At 50.6% G+C, this 24216-nt stretch overlaps 1 protein-coding gene across 5 annotated transcripts in view; it reads right to left on the minus strand.

The window, feature by feature from the left end:
• The window catches only part of SLC13A4 (solute carrier family 13 member 4), a 45820-nt gene that overhangs the window by 3466 nt on the left and 18138 nt on the right, over positions 1-24216 (minus strand). For 4 of the 5 annotated variants that reach the window (XM_039243375.1, XM_039243365.1, XM_039243388.1 and 1 more), the window contains 13 exons: positions 23001-23137; positions 20886-21058; positions 20482-20536; positions 17549-17591; positions 16698-16775; positions 14642-14826; positions 10827-10946; positions 9516-9617; positions 7939-8040; positions 7119-7216; positions 6778-6902; positions 2915-3076; positions 1576-1713 (listed from right to left, as the gene is read on the minus strand). In XM_039243375.1, the coding sequence (XP_039099306.1) occupies positions 1576-1713; positions 2915-3076; positions 6778-6902; positions 7119-7216; positions 7939-8040; positions 9516-9617; positions 10827-10946; positions 14642-14826; positions 16698-16775; positions 17549-17591; positions 20482-20536; positions 20886-21058; positions 23001-23137 (1518 nt within the window). The remainder of the gene's footprint in view (positions 1-1575; positions 1714-2914; positions 3077-6777; positions 6903-7118; positions 7217-7938; positions 8041-9515; positions 9618-10826; positions 10947-14641; positions 14827-16697; positions 16776-17548; positions 17592-20481; positions 20537-20885; positions 21059-23000; positions 23138-24216) is intronic. The other variant, XR_005530382.1, reaches the window with a different exon arrangement.

The raw sequence follows: 24216 nt of genomic DNA on the forward strand, positions 1-24216 counted from the left end.
GGCTGAGGGGGGCGTGAGGCGGAACTGACCCTCGCAGGCTGAGGGAGTGTGAGGCGGAACTGACCCTCGCAGGCTGAGGGGGGCGTGAGGCGGAACTGACCCTCCAGGCTGAGGGGGGCGTGAGGCGGAACTGACCCTCCAGGCTGAGGGGGACGTGAGGCGGAACTGACCCTCCAGGCTGAGGGGGTGTGAGGCGTGGCGGATGGGCGCCGGGCCGGATGGAAAGGTGTGCAGGGAGGGCGGCTGGCGCCCTCCCCGAGAGGAAACGCACGCAGCGCGTCGCCACCACTAGTCCGCTAGCCGGCCGTGCGTGGGAAAGCTGTGAGGAAGCAAGGGACTACATGGGTGGCCAGAGCCCTGACTATTTCATCACCCTCGCCCCCTGGGCTCTGGGCGTGGAGAGCCGTCATGTCTCCTAGCAGAAGGGGCAGGTTCTAAAGGGGCCGAACCTTAAGAAGGAACCGTGTAGAACATTCGCTTGGAACCTCCATCTTTAGCAGAGGAGGAAACTGAAGTCTCGAGTCGGTGCCCAGACTATAGAACCCAGGGCTGGCTCACTTCTTGTCCCCTGGTGCCTTTGAAGGGCACTGTATCTGATAGCTCGATTCCAGGGCAGAAGGTGGGGGGAGGGGCACCCAGGAGAGGAAGCTGGGGAGGTGGGGGGGGACAAGAGAGTTGAGACCGAGCTCAGCTCTCTTGAGCAGATGGGGTTGTGCAGTAAGAGATGGGGAGGAGGGGGTGGCGGTGACCTCCCTTCCCTGAAACATTACAGAGCACTTAGATGAGCGGGTTGAATGGTGAAAAGGATCTGAATGTCTACTCCTGGCCTGAAGCTCTTGCTTCCTTTCCTCCGACTGATATTTACAGGGCTACTGAGAACCCGTTGGGACTTGAGTGCCAAAGAATTAGTGAGGCCCTCAGCCCGGGGGAGGGGGGGAATGGGCCCTATTTCAGACAGCCTCGCCCCAGTAATTAGGAGTTGTTTTTATCTTCCCCCGAACCCCAAAACCTTGGGTATCAAGGAGCCCAGCAGCGAGTGTAGGCTGAGTGGAGGGGAAACGTGCTCAGCACTACAGTCTGACCAGACGTCCCCTGAAAGCCATCTAGTGTGAGTCTGGCTGTGGGGGCTTCATTTTCCCACTGCTTCTGGGGCTTCTTGCGCTGGGGAGAGTTCCGGCGGGTCCCGTCCCATCAGCCCTTCCCCCTGGGCTCCTGAGGGGTCTCCCACTTCGCCCCCGTGAGTAAGCCAGCAGCTGTTTGAATGAACATCCCCTGCAGGTCCCGTGAAGAAGCCAAGGCAAAGACCTGTGCCTCCTCACACTGGGCGCGTCGCGTGTCTGTCCCAGCTTTGCCTGTGCACGTACCCACTTGCCCCCAGAGAAGGGTGGCAGGGGACATGGTTGCTATCTTTGGTGCTCATGGACCAACCAAAAGCCTTCTTACCGGTACCATTCTTTCTACCACACCGCACTGGGTGTTGGCAGACAACAGGCACTGCTACAAAATAAGAAGGTTCGGGAGAAGGCTGTGGAGCCCGTCCCCGGGGCTGGCAGGAGGAAGGCACCCATGACTCACCATATCTTTGATCTGGCAGTGCCCGTAGCTGAAGACGATGGCGTTGGGGGGGTTGCCCACGGGCAGCATCACTGCAAAGGAGATGCACATGGTGACTGGGATCAGGGTGTAGAGTGGATTAATGTGCAGCGTTTCAGACTAGGAGAGGAGAGAATTCATAGAGACATTAGCGTTCAGATTATGCTTGCGTTTCTTGGGCTCAGCATCGCAAACACACTTTCAGTGATGGCTTGGTGTTGGCCGACCTTGGCTGGATACCACACACCGGGGGTAGTTCAAGCACTACCCTCGAGAGCGTACAGCGCTGGGCTACCCAGATGGGCTCATGCTGCTCACTCACTCCCCAGGGAAACGCGGGCTTTGAGTTCCTTCCTGGAATGGATGTTTCATTTCGTGGTGCTGGTCTAATTTTATTCTTTAGCCGAGAGATTCATTCTTCAAACTCACATCTCACGAATAAGCTGCTTTGATTGGCGCAGGGGTCCTGCATCCTTGGGGTGCTGAACCAAGGGTTGTTTGGTTTTTTTTTTTCCTAAGTAAGATGCTTGCTTTGCATGGGATTTGAACCCATGCATGGTCTTGCCCTCAGTGTTGAGAGGTTGTAACTAAGTGCCCTCCCATGCGCACACAGGCAATGGAAGGAGACATCTGAGCAATGAGCAGAGAGAGTGGCTGGGGGTAGCTTGGGGTTAAAAAGAGCAGAAGGCTATCATTTTGTGGGGGTTGGGGAGGACCCCTCATTTTCTAAGTTGCACCTCGCAGATGAGACAGACACAACATTGTGCCTGGGGCGTTACTTTGGGCGCTGCTCAGCCAGGCTAAGATCTGGCCTGTCAGTAACCGATTGTTCTGACACCGTGGGGTCAGGCTGGCATTGCCCTCAGTTCTCAGACTCTCCTGGACAGAGAGACTGGGGGGAGGTGGTGATGAAAGAGCTGTAGTCTCTGTCCTTACGGCTGAATGTGCTTCTGGGGGCATTTTGCCTCCATTTTCTGGAGTTCCTCCTCCAGCCCCACTGTTAGGTCTTCGGAGAGAAAGAAATGATGGTGAGGAATTGGAATCCTAGGCTTTTAAGGTTTTGTCCATTCTTGTTTCCATTCAGGACTGCCTCAAAACTAATCCTGTCTTTTGGAAAAGGGTTTCTAGGACCCCTGCTGCGATCTGTTAATTTATCGATTTACTTATCAATGGCCCTTTGAAAGACTTCATTTCCAAACTACAGCCTGAGCACCAATCAGTGAAGGCCACGGCAATGACCAGAGGAGAGAAGACAGCCATGGAACTGCCCCCTGGGTCTGGGGGAGCCCATCCGGACCCCTGGGAGCCCTGCCCCACTCACCAGGCTGCATAGGATGGGCAGGAAGATGGTGATGGTGGCTGGGTTGCTCACAAACTCTGTGACAATGGACACCAGGATGCAAGCCAACAGGGTGACGGCCCACGGTGGGAGGCTACTCAGAGAGAGCATCTGGTGCCCAATCCAGGTGGAGAGGCCAGAGCTCTGCAGGAAGACAGGTGATACAATAAGAAGAAAGGAGGAAACACCCATTCCCAATGGAATTCTTAGACTCCCTATTTTCAGGCAGACTGGCCCCAGAGGCATTACTGATTTGATGATTAGACTATTATAGCCCAGAAAATTCTTTATGATTGTATAATAGCTTGGCAGGGGCTAGAGATTTGGGGGGCGACAAGCCCCTCAATGTCAATCTCATTACTCTCTCCAGCTTCTGACATTCTCACTCTGTGTATGTAGTCAGCAGTGCTTTTTACACAGACTCCCCAGGGTAATCCTCACTTCTGCTTTTGAAGTCTAGCTCTCTTGTCACCTGTGAAAGGGAGAAAATTATCACCATCTTTGGATAATAACCTTTCCTATGGATTTTGGGGAGTCGGTGGGACCGAGCACTAGAACCTTTACAGGAGTAATGAAGGAGAGGGATTATGTGTCTATCTCCATTTAGTGGGAAGGTGCCCCCTTCTGGGAAGGTGGCCCAGAAGCCAAGTCATGCAGTCCCAGCCTGTCTCAGGTTCAGTCTCATCATGGCTGACATCAGGGTCTACAATCGTCAGTGCTTTTTCACGACACAAGATACAAAGTCATGCTGCCACTCTTGAACCTTTTCCTATAGCAAAATTTACATAGATCTACTCCAATAAATGAATATTCCCTCTTGGACTAACTTATTGGGTTGGGAACTGTTCATTTGCCAATGGTGAAGATCTCCCGCCCCTGAAAAGTGAAGGACACCGTTGAGTCTTTGTACTAAAATCCCCAGGTTGCCATATGCATTCTCGTGCCTTTGCCCCCTTCTCCTCTCCCTCCTGTGGTGGATGCGCTCTGCCCTTCCTGGATGACCCTGGGGATTGCAAATGCACTAAAGAAATGGAGAGCAGGGCCGAAAGCAAGGTGAGACATCTTATGATTCCTCAAGCTTAAGTCCTACTCATATTTTACTATTAAAGACAGCCTCACCACATTGTCAGCAGGCTGCTCTGTCTCCCCTTTGCTGAATTCATCAAAGGCTATTTGATTTCTACAGCACGCCGGCCACCCGAAGGCGAGCTCATAGGCAGCTGGTGACCAAAGGCCTTCAAAATTCTCTCTGCTGTGGCCCTTTTACCTGGGAGCACTGACTGAGAGCTGCAAATCCAATGTGTGGGGACTACAGCAATTAATGGTTGGTACAGAGCTTTGAGGCTCTAGAAACTCTATAATTATTCTCTCCTAGCACATTAAACTTGGCCCACTGGAAGACAGAGAAGAGCAGTTAGCTGAGTGGAAACTACTTCTTATAAAAAAATGGAGTTCCATTTATCAATAGTACTTCTGAGTACTATCTTGGAGTTCTCCACATGGTACTCAGAAGTAAAGCAAAATAGGGGCGCCTGGGTGGCTCAGTCGGTTAAGTGTCTGACTTCAGCTCGGGTCATGATCTCACGGTTTGTGAGTTTGAGCCCTGCGTTGGGCTCTGTGCAACAGCTAGCTCAGAGCCTGGAGCCTGCTTCGGATTCTGTGTCTCCCTCTCTCTCTGACCCTCCCCTGCTTATACTCTCTCTCTCTCAAAGATAAATAAATTTAAAAAATTTTTAAAAAAAAAAGTAAAGCGAAATAATTGTAATGCCACTTCTTTTTCCAGAAGCTATTTAATACTGTAATTTAAAATAAAGTGATAAATTAGATTGCAAAGTCAGAAAAAAGCACAACAAAGGAAGTCTTACTTTTTTTTTAAACCTTTGTATGCAAATATTTTACATTGGATTTTCCTCATGTCAAGACTGAAATTATTTCAAACTCAGTAGGAATCACCTATGTCATACGTGAATTGTATTGTTAAAATTAGTAGAGTCAGTAGATTGTACAGAAATATCAACTATGCTATCTGTAATACATATGCAATTTAGGTTAAAAAAAAATCTTTCCAGGGGCCAAAACTAACAACTAAAATTCAGTAAAGATAAGTATGATATTCTGAACTTGGAATTAGAAATACCAACAGCATATATACAGAATTGGTTGAAAGACTTGAAGTTTAATAGTAGCTAACAATGAAAACAATGAGGGTTTAAAATTTTGTTTGTTTATTTTTGAAAGAGTGAAAAAGCATGAGTAGGGGAGGCACAGAGAGAGAAAGAGGATCTGAAATGGGCTCTGGGCTTCAGACAGTAGAAAGCCCTCCAGCTCATGAACCGTGAGATCATGACGAGCCAAAGTTGGATGCTTAACCCACTGAGCCACCCAGGCGCCCCCAGACTGGGGGTTTTAATTGGCTGCAGTTTCAGTATAAATGTTGACATGAGTGCCAATGAGGTCTTATAAAAGCCTCCATAAAAATGCAGAATGGTGGGGCGCCTGGGTGGTTCAGTTGGTTGAGCGTCTGACTTCAGCTCAGGTCATGATCTCACGGTTCGTGGGTTTGAGCCCCGCGTCGGGCTCTGTGCTGACAGCTCAGAGCATGGAGCCTGCTTCAGATTCTGTGTCTCCTTCTCTCTCTGACCTTCCCCTGCTCATGCTGTCTCTACCTCTCTCTCAAAAATAAATAAAACATTTTAAAAAATTCTTTTTTAAAATGCAGAATGGAGCTTGGATCAGAGGTGAGAGATGGGGCTGGGTAATAGGACTACTTGACTCTGAAGGAGACCATCTCTGGACCACGTTTGAATAACGCCAAGGGCAAAGTGTAGTGAGTGGTGAGGAGAGAGACCAGCATGGTAAGGGGTCACTGCTTCTTGATGAATGGTTAAAGGAACTAGGGACTTTTAGTTGGGGGGGAGATCTAAGGGGATCTCATAACTTTTTATTATTTTAATAATTATTACCTAGGACGGGGCCCCAGAGGAGAGAGCCAGAGCTAATAGTGGAAGATGGACAGAGAACCTGAGCTGAGAGTGTAAAGAGCGATTCTCTGTTCTCTGCTCAGGAAATGCCTTGTCACTGGTGGTGTTCAAGCCCAGGGGTGTCATGCAGGGAATTCTCTCACTGGGTAGACGGGACCCAGTGTCCTCCAACGTTCCTTCCAAGTGTAGGATTCTTTGACCTTATTATTAGTGACACAGATGGCACTGGCCCTCAATGAATGGGCAGTCAAAAGTGAGCCCAGTTCATGAAGGTCAAAGGAGAACCAGTGTGAACCTGATTCATTCTGAGGATCATTTTCTATTTCAGGAAGGGCTAACGCTTTCCCACTCGCCCCGTTTATAAGATCTCATCCCAGTTCTGCCCAATCAGGAAGTCAGGGGGCAGTTACAGCATTTATGCGAACATTAGCATACATTCTCCAGAGGGGCTCAATATATGCATACGGACTGACTGAGGGGCATCTCTGTGCATCAATGCAGGGTGTCTCCGGGCCCTTACAGACACATCTTCTAACACCACTGTCCCTTGCCCACAGGGAGATGGCTATAAAATCCAGTAAATCTTTTGCTTATGGCAGCATGGGCCGGGGAGTGAGGTGTGAGTGCCCGTGTGTCACGAGCCAATAGTTCAACAGGTCTGTAACTCTGTCCCCAGCAGCACTGGCTTAGGAGCTCAGGGCAGGAATAGGATACAGGATGACCACTCTCGGCTGTACTGTTCCCTTGGGTGACCATTCACCTCTCCCTCGGCGACTTTGATCTTCCTCCCAGAAGCGAAGTGACTCATTAGGTAAAGCAGCTTGAAAAATCCCCAGCCCCGTGAGAGTAGAATTCAAGAGTTACCTTGCTGCCAGAAGCCAGAGCATAGCCGCCTCCCACCAGAATGACAATCTCCCAGGGCATGGTCTTCTGGAAGTCCTTCCACGTGATGATGGGCTCTGTCCTCCGGGAGCGCTCCTGGTGCTGCCCTGGATCACAGGTAGACAGAGGTAGACCAGATGAACCCTAATGGGTGGGATTTGTGGAGTAAGGGCCTAATTGAGGAATGATTTGGGAGGGGGCTCCGCCTCTATCGTGGGGGGTGCGGGGCACTCAGCACGGCCTCGGTAAGGCTCCTTCCCCAAATTCTGACTTGGGAATCACTGACTCGGGCCAGCCCCAAACTTCCCTTGGGCTTCTCTCACCGTTACTCTTCTTCCCAAAGCAAGGCTTCTTTGCCGGGATCAGGAAGAGGAGGAAGCCGAGGAACACGGAGACAGTGGCATCCGTGCGGTAGCCCTTCCTAGCAAAGAGACAGGCAGGGCTGGAGGAGGAGGGTAGCTCGATGTCTCGAACAGTCTGCTGAACACAGGGCCTCTCCTTGGGACCCAGGCCGGAAGGTCGTCGGCCTTCCTTCCTGCACCTGCTGCCCTACTAGCCCGCGGTGGATTTAATGGGCCACGGTTGACATCTGGAGCCTGGGCCTGGCTAAGGTGGCTGTCACTCGGGTGGCTCTACCGGCCCTAAGGAAGGAGGGGTCAGGAGTGATTTTGATAAAGGGGAAGGAAAAAGGATGGACTCTCTGTCCGCCAAGGGTCACACCTCCACGTGTATCTTTGCTCCAGTGATGAGCCGTGCTGAGAGAGAGCGGTGGCCCCGGCCCTCAGCGGGCCCGCAGGGGTGGCACGGGGGCCTCTGCCTGCCTCTCCCTGCCAAGGCCTCAGCCATCCCCTGGGCCACAGACTCTCACAGCTGATCTTTAACCTCGTGAGCCAACTGTGAGACAGCTTGTTATTACAAGACCAAGGTCACAGGACTGGTAAGGGGCAGCACCACATCCCAACCCCACACTCAGGTGCCACACGCTGTTTTCTTCCCGACCCCACACTGTGGCTTCCCTTAAAAGAGGGGACTTCCCAGGGAACAGAGGGCCGTCCTTAAGAGTGGAGGAGGGACAGGTGGGGCCTCCCTGGGGAGTCTGTGGGAAGGGGCGGGTCTCCTTAAGGAGGAGACAAAACCACTTACTTTTCAAAGAACGAATCCCAGCCGGGAACAAAGCCAGGCTCCCGGGTAAACCACAGCACGGTCATGAGGATGAAGAAAAATCCAGTGACCATTTCAGGGTAGCTACAAAATACAACCGAAATACAGCTGCCCAAGGACCTGGGAAGTGTGTTCGTTTTTTCACCTCGCTTGTCGGTGCTCCTGCGTTTGGGGCTCAGAGCCACCGCCTTACTGCCCTGAGCGCCTGATGTGAAGCGGGAAGTGGGCCAAGAAGATGCCAGAAGATATGACGTCAACCGCGTCTACTGGAGAAGCTGAGGCAGGAAGGGATAAGGGAGCACGATGGCAGACAGCCGTACAACAACACAAAGTATGAGGGGCGCCCGGGGGGCTCACTCGGTTATGTTTCAGCTCAGGTCATGATCGCTCGGCGCGTGAGACAGAGCGGAGCCTGTGTGGGATTCTCTCTCTTCCTCTCTCTCTACCCCAAGTCGGCTCTCGTTCATTCTCTCTCTCTCAAAATAAATAAATAAACATAAAAACAAAACCAAGTACAGCCTCCAAGGAGAATGAGGTGAAAAAGGCCCCCAAACGCTGCTGGTGAGGGTAGGACTGTTAGAACCTTTGTAAGGGACTCTGACGATATATACGTGGAACCTTCACTTCAGTCCTTCCTTTCATGCAAGGAAATAACCAGAAATGCCAGTGCTATGTCACCTATTTACAAATGCAACGTCAAAAATGGAAACCACCTACATATTCAGCATTAGGCCATGACATCAAATATATTTTGGTATAACTCTAGGCTCAAATGAGATACGTCTAGTGATCTTGTTTGCACAGCAGAGTTAATGGCCTGGGAATGAAACAGTCTAATCCTAAGTGAGGAGAAAAAAAAAAAAGGCAAGATATAAAACTGTGTTTAGTTTGGACTTAATTTTAGCAAAAATACATATAATTTTGCTCCAAAAAAGCCTAGAAGGAAGAGTACATTATGTTAACAGTTGTTGACAGTTAACACTGAATTAAATAAAAGTCGGCTTTAGTTTTTTTCTTTATATTTTTCTAATGTTCGAAATGTTCTACAATGAACATGTATTCCTTTTATAAATTAAAACATTTAAAAATATGGCTCATACCGGATCCTTTTGCCCAAAGCTGTACCTGCAAAAGGCCCTTGGTCTTCCAGCCTGTATTTGATGATGCCTGATGCCCACCCCCCAGCTCCCTAGGAGCGTCCATGGACCAGCAGTGGCCCATTCAGAGCAGTGTGAGGGTGCTAACTTTACAGGGAATTGGGCGTGTGCCCAAGAGTGTGGCTGTGCCGACTCGCACGTCTTTCCCCAGCCACCCCATCTATGGTATCCACACCCACACCACGGCTATACCTTGGACTTCGAACATGGCAAACGGGAAGGGCGGCCACACAGAGTCTGGGCCAGCTGGACTGGGGCATTAAGTAGCAGTTCTAAATGCCTGGACTCATAGTTGTGGAAAATTCCCCCAGCTGAAGGGACCATCGAGAACAAGGCTGCTTATGTGCTCGCTTAACCTGCCATGCGTTCCTGGAGGAGAGAAGATGAATGGCTGATTTTTACCTAATGGCTCCCAGCTTTTCATATTCCTCTTGGATCCTCTTCTCTGACAACTCTTCCCTTTTGGTCTTCTTCTTCTTGCTCAACGAGCAGGTCTCTCTGAAACTGAGAAGGAAGAATGAGATAGAGAATCCAAAGCAGGCTCAGAACTGTCAGCGCAGAGCCTGACGCGGGGCTCAAACTCACAAACTATGAGATCATGACCTGATACCAACTCAGATGCTTAACCGATTGAGCCACCCAGGCACCCCACACCCTACATCTTTTCTCTGCTAGGTTTCGCAGCCTCTCCTCAGCCTCTCCCATAGACTTTTGGGCATATTTATCTGGGTATATCTCTGGTGTATCCACATGAAGTCATGTCTTGTAGACTCGGGCAAGTGTATTTATGTGGGGTTGTTTTCTACACACTGGAGGTATAGAAGTATACAGCTATTGTTGATGTAATAGTAGCCTCTGAGTTATTTAAAAAAAAAAAAAGTCTAGGGACACCTGGGTAGCTCAATCGATTAAGCGTCCAACTTCGGCTCAGGTCCTGATCTCACAATTCGCGAGTTTGAGCCCTGCATCGGGCTCTGTGCTGACAGCTCAGAGCCTGGAACCTGCTTCAGATTCTGCATCTCCCTCTGCCCCTCCTCCACTTGCTCTCTCTCTCTCAAAAATAAATAAACATTTAAAAAAAAATTTTTTTAAGTCTGCTCAGAGAACATTCTTTGAGCAATGTAGTCTTGGGTCCCATGGACCAATATCAAAACATCATGTATATCTTCCTTTTATGTGTTTGAGGCTGATCAACTTACGGTTATGAAGAAAAGCCTGTGTAAACAGGTTAATATCAGTAATTGTATTGCAGGAGGAATATCTAACTCATGCTTTTGAGAAATATGAGCCTATTTCATGCAACTACGAAGTATAAATCACTCGTGTCTATAAAATTAAGCCTAAAGAAACTAACTTCTACTTGGAGTCACATTTCTTTAGAAATTAACCCAAATTACTCCGTATGCTTTGAAAGAAATGAAACTACATTAACCACCGGCATTCAGACTTTTTCTAAATCAGACAGTTCCTTTAACCAGCTAGTTGGAATTAAGAGCGTTCCACTGTAGAGTTCATAGTGAAGGGCAGAGTCCATGTATGTCTGGAGGGTCTAGACCAGGTGACTGACTCCCCATCTAGTCCGGTGCGTTCTCCCCATGCATCCTCCATGGTTACTGGCGGCTCCCCCTTGAGTGGTGCTCTCCAGGGCTCGCACCAGGACTCTGGATGGACAGGAGAGCCTCAGTGTCCTGCTGGTAGGGTCCTGGGACTCACTTGCAGCCCAGGAACAGCCAGTGCATCCAGAACCAGCTGACCACCAGCATGATGAGGGAGATGGGGAAGCTGAAGAGGAACCAGGTGCCGAAGTTGACCACCTCTGCAGCTGGATACTGGCTGGAGGGGAACGAACCAGGACAGCAATTAGAAAAGGGCGGATTCCCATGTGGTTTCTGGGGGTAATAAGCTAAGTGCTCCTTTTTTTTTTTTTTAAATGAGAGTAATTTTTCTTTTTTTCTTTTTTTTTAATAGTTTATTGTCAAGTTGGTTTCCATGTAACACCCAGTGCTCATCCCCACAAGTGCCCTCCTCCATGCCCATCTCCCCCTTCCCCTCCCCCCTCCCCCCATCAGCCCTCAGTTTGTTCTCGGCATTCAAGAGTCTCTCATGGTAGCTAAGTGCTCCTTAAGAAGACATACATCAGAGCTAACGGCAGGGAGGATGGTAATGATACGGTAAAACGTTACCTAGAACGCACATCTTTGACAGTTGCAACTCTACTGGTCCCAAGAATTATGAAGGAAACTAAAAAAGGCACCTAAACACCCAAAATTGATATCACTGATATACTTTGCACTCAGGAGAACCACTTGGGACCTCTTTGCTCTGAATTTACGTGAAGATTCTTAAACGTTTACTCATCTGTTTTTCAGGACAACAGAGAATGGAAAGGATAGTCTGGTATACTTCGTGGAATAAAGTCACGTGGAAGGAAAGTGAGCTTTGACTGGGGGATGCAATTCTGGAGAAGTGTGGACTCTAGAGCATCATGAAGGTTCCAGGTGTTGACTGGGCCCATAGGAGCGCCATGACTTAGAATCTCTAAGTCTTTGATCAACATGCACGGGTGTCTTAGTGTCTCAGGCTAAGGAAGGAAGGACTCTTCCTTCATCACCAGCCCAGGTGTCGTTTCCCGAGGAGCCACATGTGAGCCACGACTTTAGCCCAGGCAACACCTGCGTTCCTTTCCCCTTGGGCTCTTCTAGTTGGCACTGGCACAGAACTCCTCTAAGGTGGGAGGAGACTGCGCCCCTCTTTTCACACTAGGCACTGCCTGGAAAACGAGAATGACCAAGAGCAGACTCCCCCAGAGAGAAAGTACAATGGAAGCACAGGAGGCAAGAGTGTTCCATCTCCTCTGTCATCGCAGAGAAACAACACCTGTTGTTTTGCACTGTGGCCTGGTCATGGACTAAGCTTTACCATCCATGTGCCTCTTGGGAAGTTGCAACAGCTTGTGCCCTCCCTTAGGGCCAGAGTCACTATCAGTCACCATCAGTGACCATCAGTGACGATCAGTGGAAAGAAGGGCTTTTGGAGCTAGAAGGACACTGAGGGCATGTAAATCACTGAGTGACTCACTCTGGGCTGCGCTGGGCTAACAGGCATGACATCTGTTATATCATCTCTTCTCTGTACGTACAAGCCTAGGTCCTGCTCCTGGACCCAGGAAAAGGAGTGGATTTTTAAAATAGGTTAAATAGACTCTTGTGGATAAATGTTAGGGCCTAATTCCATTTATAGCACTTTAGAAATTGTGAATATATATACTGAATGTAACGACTAATTTGTAGACTTTTTAAACACAGCCAGAATGCACTCTGGGGGTGGTCTGTTCACCAATGCCAAGAAAAACAGCATGGTGGCATTTTCAGACTAGTGGAGAATCCAAGGAGCCCACCTTCCTTTCATAGAATTCCTATTGTCCAAGTAAGCCAGTGTAATGACTAAACGTACCGTGACTCAAGCCAGGAAGTAGACTAAGAGAATATGAATTGGCCCAACCACAGAGTGAACCAGAAATTAAAGAGCAGAAACTCAGGGCCTGGACAGAATAACATGGTACAACGACTCCGTGAAGCCCACATCCTGGGAACTTGGGTCTTAACTTTCCACTGGTCCAACTTCCTTCCTTCCTTCCTTCCTTCCTTCCTTCCTGCCTGCCTGCCTGCCTGCCTGCCTTCCTTCCTTCCTTCCTTCCTCCCTCCCTCCCTCCCTCCCCCCTCCATCTCTCCCCCCCACATCCTTCTCTCCTTTCCCTCCCTCCCTCCTTCTTTCTCTCCTTCCCCCCTTACCTCCTTCCTCCCTCCCTCCCTCCCACCCCTCCTCCTGCCCTTCCCTCCTTCCCTTTCCTGCTAAATGGAAGGGTGTGTTTATCGTCTTGGCTGTGCTCAGTTTCTGTGCCCTCTGCTCTGGAGTCCACCCTTGCTGGTTTTCTCTGTCACATCACTCTACCAATCATCACCGCTCTCCCAAAACTCTAATTTTCCTCCCACCTGCACATGCCTATCAGCATTTAAACATCTTCCGTCTTAAAACCCCTCAACCCCACTCGACTCTTCCTTTGTCGTCATCCCCGACCTCTCCTTCCCATCACAGACAACCCTCCGTCTACTCACCTCCAGCATACTCCTCGCCGCACTGAAAATTGACTTCACCTTTCAGTCTCTTGGCCAAATTGCTCTTGCCTAGGTCACCTCCATGTCACCAAATCAAATGGATACATTTTTGTTTTTCCTTAGTTGTTCGGCCACTTTAAACAGTATGGCCCACTCCTTCCTCCTTCCTCCTTGAACACATTTTCCCTTTGATGGACTGACACCAGAGTTTCCTCTTCCCTGTGTGATACCTGCTGTTCTCTTGTTTATAGTCCACTTTAAAATATTCATGCTTAATATTTATGGCCCCTGTTCTACTTGACTCTGTCTGTTCTGCCTGAGTGATCGATCTCCTTTGCTCTCCTGGCTTCCATTTCCACACGCATCCCACCAGGACCCACTACCATCTAATCTGTGGGCCCAATACAACATGCATGCGTGGGGTTGCTCATTCAAAAATTATTAAGAATTTCCAGATGGTGACAGTGGAGCATCAATCTAAGTGTGGGGCCTCTCTGAGCATGGCGGTCTGGTGTGACTGCATGGGTTACATACTCATGAAGACAGCTCTTTGGGCCACTCACTAAATTTGTGCCTTTCGCCTAAAAGTTTCCCTTGAGATTCAGAGCTGTGTATCCATCCGTACATCTCAACTGCAATGTCAACATTTCCTCATTTTTCTGCTCATTTAGGTAAAGGGCAGCTCTGTTCCCCCAGCTGCAGGAGCCATGAGTCTGACAGTGAGACATGGCCTTTCCCTCTGCCAGGCCCACCTCTCAAATCTGATGGTTTCTCCTCGCCGCTGCCCGTGTTTGCAGGCCATGCCCAGCTCTCTCGTGGGCATCTGCAGAGCTGTCCAAAATCACCTTCCTGCTGCCTCCTTTTCCTTCCTGCTTTCTTCCTACTTTTTCCATTTTTTCAGTCTATGGTCAGTAAATCTGTAAATCTGATCACCTCACTCCCTGCCTAAGATGCTTTGAAGACATCTCATGGCCTTTTGGATGAAGTCCAAGCTCCGTAGTGGGCCTCAAGAGGCCCTTTGCAATCTGCATGTCCTCCTCCCTGGCCTCCTTTTGCCCTTGACCATTTTCTTTTATGTGCTCTGCTCTCTCACCCGAGTCCTGGCACTCACTGCTTTCTTTGGAAAGCCTCTCTTCATCCGTTGTACTCCCACTGCGCCTTGGGTCTCACTTCTGCGGCTGCGTCTTTGGGGAGGCGTGCTCTCCCTGTAGACCGGGTGGCCCCCACGGGCTCCCCCAGCCAAACCCCTCCCTTCTGCAGTCCCGCTGACCTGCCATGCTCGATCGCCTCTCTTCCCTCTTGGTATGGAAACTATTCTCGGTCCGTTTTTCCGCCCTACCCTCAGCACCTAGTTCCGTTCCCAACACGTAGTGGGTGCCTCGTAGGTATTTGTCAGCCAGGTGAGTTACTTACTTGTTGAAGTGTTCCAGGAAAATGAGGCTGGTGGAGGTGCCAATAATGGTGGTCAGCCCCCCAATGGTAGCGGCGTAAGATACGCTCAGAGACAGGCACGTGCAGATCATCTGGTCGTGCTGGGACTTGTGCTTTCTGTTGATCTCCTGGTTCCTGGGCCCAGGGATCAGGACCAGTGGCTTCTCCTATGAGAGGAAAATCGGTGAGTCCCTCCAACCCAGCGTGGGCTGGCCCGCACGCAAAGCATGAAAACAGGGGCATCAGGGTGCAGCGGAAAGACAAATCCCCATGAGATGAGACAAATCCCTAGCTCCTCTGAGCTGCATATTCTTCTGTAAAATGAACAAAATCTTATTTTCTCCACCAGACTGTTATAAAGAGTAAAGGAAGTAATGTATGTAAAGCACTACACTTCCTGGCATTGAACGAATGCTAAGCTATTATTACTTCTGTCGCTCGTGTTCTGTTTCTCATGCGAACTCCAACACACCCGGTCGCTCTCCGCTCTCTGTGTGAATATCACGTGGAAGACGGTTGTTCTGTGCTGAGCTGGAGTGATGGTCCTGACCCCGGGACAGGACTCAGAAGTAAGGCTTGGGTTGCAGGGGGGAATCCAGTGTGTGACTCTCTCCTCCCTTCCTCACGCTGGTCTCCCTTTCGCCTCTTGGTGTTGCCTCCCCACGCCCCTCCACCCCATGCATATAAAGCCGGCCTTCTGTGCTTCTCTAGGGTCCTGTTTGGCCCAGATGGTGGCCTTTCAGGGTCAGAGGTTGCTGACCTCTGGTCTCAAGTGTAGATAAAGAAGCAAGTGCCCTCTGTTCCCCCAGGCCTGGTCTCCTCTCACTGAGTCTACATGAGACCTGGAGCCGCTTGGCACAAAGGTCAGCAGGTCAGATTCCGGGAAAGCATGGCGAAGAGGCCACCTCGCCTCCTTTCCCAAAGCCCTGCCTTGTAGGAGGCCCAAGCCAGTCTGGACCCTCCCCAGCCTTCCCGAAAGACTCATTCTCAGAGCTGGAAGAGACCTCATAGATTCTCTGGTCCATTGGTTTTCCGGGATCCTTTCTTCTAATGAACGTTTTCACAGGCCTCCAATATATAAAACATGATGCAGCATTTCATCAGCGTGTATCTACTTTTATAGCTGAAAGGACACACGTGTGGTCGGGGAGGGGGGGACTTGGATTTGAACCGAGATGCTCCTCTCACTACTGGCTCTGAGGCCTGGGGCACATGATGTCTTTGCCTCATCTGCGGAAATGGAGTTCAAGACTGCTACCTCACTGAGCCCAGACCAGGGAGAACATGCTTGCCACTGTGCTTGGTACCCAAAAGCATTATTTATGACAATGATGGATGTTATGTAATTGAGATTATTTGGGTGGACCCAACATTTTAAGTGGGTTTTGTGGTAGTCGCAGTTTTATACCAGCTTCCGTATCTATTTTGTTTCTGCATTTTCTTTCAGTGGTATGGTAAGTAGCAGGAAAATCCTCATTTGCAGAGAAAAGCAGTTTTCTTACGATCTCAGAATAAAGAAGATATTTTCATTTTTCCTGAAGCACGTATGAGAAACAGCTTGACAACCTTTGATCTATCTAGTCAAACCCCCAGCTTTAAAAAAGTTTTTATTAACGTTTATTTTTTTGAGAGAGAGAGAGCACGCCACGCACAAGCTGGGGGAGGGGCAGAGAGAGAGGGAGACACAGAATTTGAAGCAGGCTCCAGGCTGTGAGCTGTCAATACAGAGCCCAACACTGGGCTCAAACTCACGAACCGTGAGATCATGACCTGAGCCAAAGTCAGACACTCAACCAACTGAACCACCCAGGCGCCCCAACTTCTGGCTTTTATGGTTGGAAGAATAGGGGCTCAGATGGTAGAATGACTTGCCAAAATCAACAGTGAGTTAGATGTTTTATGTCCGTGGCACGTGCGGCCCAGACATGTACGTGGTTGGAGTGCCTGGTGGCAGCTCACTGCCCTTCAAGGCCAGCGCCCTTTGGGAAGCTCAAGGCACTTCCTGTAGGAAACAGGGTCAGGGGGTGAGCTCCATTACCTGGGATCGGTGCTGCTTCTTGCCCTGGGGGGTTGCCATTTTGACCGGGTTGGTGATTGTGGACACACCATTCAGGTTCTGCGGGGACAAAGAGCATCACACTGTCAGGAAGACGATGTGGTGGCCTCAGAGGGACCACGGAGCCACCCCCATGGGCACCCCACACCTCTGCGCTGTGGTGATGGGAGCCCAGAAACCGGGCGATCGTGCAGCAGGGGCCACCCCACTGCGCCTGCAGCTCGCGCCTTCCCATCCAGCCTCGTGTCAAGCAGCCCATTTGCAGAGGCTTTTGAAACTTGGCAGAGCAGGGCTCTGTCCTGGTAGGAGAGCCTGACTTTCTGGAACTTCAGTAGCTAATGAAGAATCCTTCATTTTTCTTTAACACACAAAGAAGATGGGGGAAAAAAGCTCGCCACGAAGTCCACGGTTTGATAATCAAAATGTGGGCTGACATAAGAAGCCGTAAAACCAGCTCTGGGGAAGAGGTGAGGCTGTGAACTCGGCTTTCATCCGTAAATGTGACCCTTTTGATAATGCAGTTGGGGCGTGGCATCGCCACTGCAAGGGGTCCTGAGGGTGACTCTGGCTCTTGGATGGCTGAGTATTGGGTTTCCCGGAGAAAGCCTAACCTGCACCTTCCGAGGCTAAGCCCCCTCACGACCTGGGTCCAGAGGCCCGCGGACCCCGCCAGGAGCCCGGCCGGCCCTTCTCGTGTCAGAGGAGCCCCTCTCCGTGCCCACACCAGCGGCTGCCGCCGAGCTCCAGGACAAGCTGCCGGGCATCCCTGCCCCTGAGTCCGCTTGAGGGACCTCCAGGTGACCTGAAAGCACGGAAAACACCCAAGGCCTTACCTTGTTCTGCATCAGAGAAGTGAAGTCTGCAGTCGACGACGTGCTGGAACAAAGCAAAGGAAATGGGAACAATGACCGACAGGGGAGCGCCCCTCCCGGCCCCCCTGGTGTTCGGCCTAAGCTACGGCTCTAGAATCCGGTTTCCCAGGCTGCAGAGAGCCTCTTCTCACCCGGGTCTTCCTAGGGGCCCGGAGGTGCGGCCAGGCTCCTGGGGACACCCTGCTGACAGCACGGAGTGCATTTTGGGTGCTAGGCGCTTAAATGTGGACCTCAGCCCTCCTGACCTTGTCATCCTCACGACAGGCGTTTACAGAGCAGACGAGCAGGCCGGTCTCTGCCTGCCCGGAGCGCCTGGGCCCCTGACCACATTCTCCCTGGCTGACTCAAGGTCACCGTCTAGAAGGAGAAGTTTGTGACGCGCCTCCCTGAGACGGGAGCAGCAGGGCCGGCCTGCACGTGGTGAGAAGCCCATGTGAGCAAGAAGGGGGGCGGGGGGCAGGGGGCGGGGAGTTTCTGACACAGCTGCTACCTTGTGTGCCGAGTCTCTTCCACGCCCAGGAGGTCCTCCACCCAGCCTTGGCCTTGAGTATAGAGGGAGGTGGGAACGTAACAAAGCATTCCTGGCTTATGCTCAGTGCTAAATGCATGCTTCGGTTTGTTTTAGTTCTTTTTAAAAAAAAAATTTTTTTAACGTTTATTTCTGAGAGACAGAGAGAGACAGAGCATGAGTGGGCGAGGAGCAGAGAGATACACAGAATCCGAAGCCCCCTCCAGGCTCTGAGCTGTCAGCACAGAGCCCGATGCGGGACTCGAACTCACAGACCGCGAGAGCATGCCCTGAGTCAAAGTCGGACACTTAACCGACTGAGCCACCCAGGCGCCCCGGTTTGTTTTGGTTCTGAAGACAGTGGGCGCCGTGAGCTCTCTGTGAAGACAGGTGTTGGACACGCGTGCAGGACTGGAGCCCGGTGACCGTCACCCCTGTCCTGGCTACCTCAAGGGAGGGTAAGGAGTTGAGCGGGGTTTGGAGGGAAGCGTTCTTTGGAGAGTGTTGTTGGCCTGGGAGGAGGAGCGTGCTACGATGGGTCCCCCCCACCTCCTTCCCAAATCGGGTGGGGAGGGCCGGCCTGGAGCCCCTCAGACAGCCTGGGAGGTGCCAGCCCCTGGGGAGACCGGCCCCCACCAGCACGGTGCCGAGGGAGTTCTAGGGACAACTTGAGCTCTTTGCTTCAGAGTTTGGGGACACGAATGTCAGTCTGGAGAAGGACAAAGGCAGGGCACGATGCCAGGTCTCTCCTGTCATGGGTCACGCACCCGGAAGGTAGCGGGGCCCGAGCCTTCTTGAAGAGGCCCCTCCCAAGAGGCAGAGGCAACCCCAGAACGGAGGGGCTCTGGGAGGACTGAAGCGACAGACAGCACAGAACGAGGGGGTGGGGGTGGGAGGTCATCCAGGAGCGCCTCACCACCGCCCTCAGGCTCCAGGGGACGCTGCAGAGATGCTGAAGGCGGGCGCCCGGCCAGGCCAAGTGAGAGAGCCAGGGTCCCAGTCTCAGAGACGGTATGGACGCCTGGAGAAGGCGGAAGCAGCAAGGGAGCAGCGGGGCCCAGCGGGTGGGAGGAGGAAGTCTCTCCCCTCACACCCTGACCTCTGACCCTGCAGGCTAGCCCCCCACCCCCACCCCCCTGCTCTCCCCTCACACGTGCTGGTTTCAGTCAGTGCCAGCTCTTTCCCCCTATGAAGACACCAAGCTATAAAACTCCGCTCCACCACACATCCTACTTTTGAAGGCCATACTCCTCACAGTGTCCCTTGAGGACGTGTTTTTTTTTGTGTGTGTGTTTTTTATTTTTACAAATAGTTTATTGTCAAATTAGTTTCTACATAACACTCAGTGCTCATCCCCAAAGTTCCCTCCTTCATGCCCATCCCCCCCTCCCCCCCACATCCATCAGTCCTCAGTTTTTGTCAGCATTCAAGAGTCTCTCATGGTTTGCCTCTCTCCCTTTCCCCCACCATTTCCGCCCTTCTTCTCCCCCTTGTTCCTCCGTCAAGTTCCTCCTAATCCTCCTATACGTGCAAACATATGATATTTGTCCTTCTCTGCCTGACTTATTTCGCTCAGCATAACACCCCCTTGAGGACGTTTTGATACAAAATCTCCAGAAGAAACGAGCTGTTGACGGATCTGCCTCCCGTGAATGTTTGGGGGGTGTATTTCTCCTTTGTTCTCTTCTCTCCACCCTCACAAGGCTCTCTCACCAGCTGTCAAGTTCACCACCTGCCACCCCATCTTTCCGTGTCCTACCTGACAAGGCCAAACCCAGTAAGACCGTATCTAGTGTCTATAAGATACTTTGTGATCCTCTGAGAATCCTCAGTGACATTTATTATACAAATGTTTTCCCATTAATTAAATGTATTACTCTCCTAAGGACACCGGTTCAGATGAAATTCTACTTGGTAGGGGGCACCTGGGTGGCTCAGTTGGTTAAGCGTTTGACTTCGGCTCAGGTCATGAGCTCGTGGTTCTTGGGTTCGAGCCCGGCGTCTGGCTCCGTGCTGACAGCTCGGAGGCTGGAGCCTCCTTCGGATTCTGGGTCTCCCTTTCCCTCTGCCCCTCCCCCATTTGCGCTCTGTCTCTCTCCCTCTCTCAAAAATAAATAAACATTAAAAAAAAATTCTACTTGGTAGATGTGTGGACAACCAGAGTCAGTCTTTCTGCCTCTTCCCTCATCACTGCAACTCCTTGAGGTTGAGGAAGTCGCCCTCGGGATCTTGGCCGGTGGTTCCGAGGAGGAAGAGGAAATCAGGACAGAGGGAAGTGTTAGGACGTGAGCCTGGCCCGTACATCTAAAGGAGCCATTTCTGGGCTCAGGCCCCATCTTTGCTGACCCGGAGAGGCCCTGCCTGGGAGGAGGGCAGCCATACTCACTCTTCACTGACGAAGATGAGTTCCAGCGAGGGCTGACTGTTGTTCACATCGAGACCTGCAGTAGCAAAGGAACGCAGACGTGAGATGCGGGCACTAGAGCTGACCGTGCAGGGCTGGGGCTGAATGGGGGAACAGGGTGGATCCTGCATGAGGGCTGGTGGGGTGTGCAGACACACAGGGGCCCGGGGGTGGGGGGGTGGTCATAACCCTTCAGCTTTGGGGGGAAAGGAGTAGGTGGTGGCTGCGGTGAGGGGGAGGGAAGAAGAGCCAGGAATGCGGGGTCCCAGGTTACAAGGGGGAGCGGCATAGATGAGGGAGCCTGGGGAGCAGCGCTGAGCTGGGTGGTGTCACAAGAGGAAGGTACGAGGGCAAAGGGGAGGTGAACTCCCTCCGGCAAACTGTACTGATGGGCTCGGCCTCTTCGGAGCTGGGGTTGCCGGCCACGAGCTGCTCCTCCTCGGCACTGACCAGCTCCTGCAGCACGGCCTCCACGATGGGCATCACCATGGCGGTGGTGGACGTGTTGGAGAGCCACATGGAGAGCAGTGTGGTGCAGCACATGAAGCAGAGCAGCAACCTGGAAGGGAGGGCGGCTGGGGCACCGCGTCTACAGCCCGGCCATCTCCCAGCCGCCTCCCCTCTCACCTTGCAGGGCTCCTTCCGTGACCCGACGGTGCTGGCTAGGCACGGGGTGGGGTGGGGGTAGCGAGTATCCAGAAAGCCTGGTTTTTATGTCACGCATTCAGCTATGGACTCCCAGGGCGTGGCACAGGGTAAGCATTAAATCAGTATTTGTTGAGTGAATAAATCACGCATCCCAGGCTAATGGCCTCCGCTAGGAAAAAGCCCTTCCTTAAGCAAAGACTAGCTTTGGGAGTAGGGTTACAGAGCATGGACTTACCGATCGGTCAGCTCTGCAGCCATTAGCTTGGTCATGACGTGGGGGTTTTGTGCATAAAGGAATTCGATTTTTGCCCTTGCAGCCAGCACGACTACAGGTACATTACATTCTACGTTCCGCAGCCAAGTCACCGTAGTTATTAGTGACCACATAGAGACGGACGTATGGAGTTCACAGCTCTGCTCACCACTTGCCCCACTGACAACTTGCTGAAAGTATAGCCCCCCCAGTCACGCAAGTGTCCCGTATCACTGCGTTCACTTTTCCAGCTTCAAGTTGACTCTTGAAGAAGAGTCAACATGTGGAGGAAAACACTAACAAAAATAACTCTCGAGTTACTTCTCTTGGACTTTGAAAGCATGACAGTGTGTGTTGGAACAGACCGGGTTCTCACTTCCACAAGATAAGCCAACATAAAGGCTATCCATGTTTATTACTTTAGGTGGGATCACTGACTTTGCATGATTTGGGGACAGCACATTTATCAAGTGGATTATGTCAGGTGGGCCAGAGTCCGGGTGATGGTTTTGTTTATGCGGATGGCAACGTGAGTGTGTCTGCCCTGGACCCCTACCCTACAGGGGATGAAACATGTTGGGGGATGAGTTAAATAAAGTGGAAATGCAATGGGATAAGCATTCTGCAGTTTGACCTTGAATTTGAGTACACAGAGGTTGTAAAGAGCTCCAGAGTCCCAACGTGATGTGTAGATGCCACTGTGTGCCTAGGAGGTTGAGTGTGGGGCACAAGGGTATCACTGAACGATATGGCAAATTACCTTAAATTAAGCTGTAGTTAAGTGGGAGACAGGAACATCCTTTTAGGCATAACCTGTATTCATCTAAACGACCAATGTTGAAAATTGATACCATATTATTTATTTATACTCCACTGGACCCCCAGAGGAGTCAGGGCAGCTTACCAAAACATGGCACTAGAAAGCTGTAAATAGAAGGAGGTGAGACCCGTATTCCAAAGGGAAGAGAAAGGTCGGGTCGTTCAACGGAGCAGAGGTGAGGTTAACACAAAACTGTCAGTCCTTTCTTACTCATCCCCTAGGGTTGGGAATCTCTCTATTGACATTCTTGACAGCGGAGAAGAGGACGCAGTGGAGGCCAAGCTGTGTGATTACAGACGCCAGGTCAGATGCAACATATCTAAGCTGTGGGCTGCACCAGTGACGACTAAATCTCAGGGTGGATGGGAGGGAATCTCTGTATCTACTTAAATGACAAAGGAGGAGACACCCATTTCCTTGCCCAGCCTGTTCCTTCTTATACCCAAAAAAAGTTGAGAAACAATTTATGTTGGTCCATCTTGTGTTACCTAATGGGTCCCTTGTATTTTGTAACCTACTGTCCTTACAGTCCAGATTACTCAGACATATTACTTAGACTGTGATAATAAATGACACCGAAGTCACACACGCAAATCTCTAGTCCACGATCAAGGGCCCTCTCCCTGGAGAGCGAGGTAGGAGCCCAGCAGCCCTGGTGTCATCCCATCCCCAGTAGTAGAAAAACAACCTGAACTGGACATTCCCCTGTGGCCCAGGACCACTGTCCAGGTGGCCCCCTGGGAGCCGGGGGAAGCGCTGGGCACCCCAGGGACTACTTACATGCCCGGCTTGGCCCCGGCCATCATGACCATGCGCAGAGCAATACGCTTGTGCAAGTTCCACTTCTCCACGGCAGCTGCCACGCAGATGACGCCCACCAGCAGCAGCGTGGTGTTCTTGAAGTACTCGGCGGCCACCTGCGGAAGGCACACGGTGAGCCCCTGCCCCATCGGGGCCCAGGGCACAGGCCCTGCTCAACACAATCCATTCTCAGCCAGAGGCCGGCAAGCAAGAAGCAGGGAGGCGATGGTTGTTAAAATGGCCAAATGTTTGGGACTAAATATATAAAATACACATACACATATATATCTCACATATACACACATACGTCTACTCTATATAACGTATATATACTACCTCGGGCAGGCACTGTTGTAAGTAGTTTACAAAGATCATTTCATTTAATCTGGCCAGTCACCCAAATGGGGTAGATATTCTCCACGCTTAAAAAATATTAAAACACTCTATTTAATTATGATATCATTTCAAAAAATAAACATATAATTTTATCTTGATCCTTAAAAAATTATTAAAATAACTCTGGGCTTGTCCCCAGATCTCTTTTTTTTCTTCTGTAGCTTTTTAGAAAATTGTGTTCATTTTTCTTTTTTTAAAAGTTTATTTATTCCTTTAGAGAGAGCGAGAGCGAGAGAGAGAGAGCACGAGCGAGCACGTGCATGCCAGCGGAGGAAGGGGAGAGAGAGAGGAGACAGAGAATCCCAAGCAGGCTCCACACTGTCCGTGCAGAGCCCTGCACGGGGCTCAGTCTTACCGACCTGTGAGATCATGACCTGAGCCCAAATCAAGAGTCAGATGCTTAACCACCTGAGCCACCCAGGTGCCCCTATGTTCATTTTTTTAATTAGGAAATGAATACGTGCTCATTATAGAAAACTTTAAAATACAGAAAAACTTAAAGGTGAAATTACTCGTAATCCTACTACTGTTATTACTTTGGTATATTTCCTTCAATTAGGGTCTATACAGATACACAATTGGATTTAAACAGTGTGTATAGTTTTACATTCTGCTTTTTTCTACATTTATATCATACCCTGATCATTATCCTATTTAACCTAAATTTTGTTGGAAAAATTAATCTTAATAGAAGCATAATGTACCACAGAATTTGGCCAATTTGCCTTTATTAAATATTTCGGTTAATTCCTTTTATTTTAACTACAAATGGAGCAAAGAATAATTTTCTGCTTACATC

Source organism: Hyaena hyaena, unplaced genomic scaffold, assembly GCF_003009895.1.
Source record: "Hyaena hyaena isolate Hyena2069 unplaced genomic scaffold, ASM300989v1 scaffold_8, whole genome shotgun sequence".
NCBI classification, from domain to species: domain Eukaryota; kingdom Metazoa; phylum Chordata; class Mammalia; order Carnivora; family Hyaenidae; genus Hyaena; species Hyaena hyaena.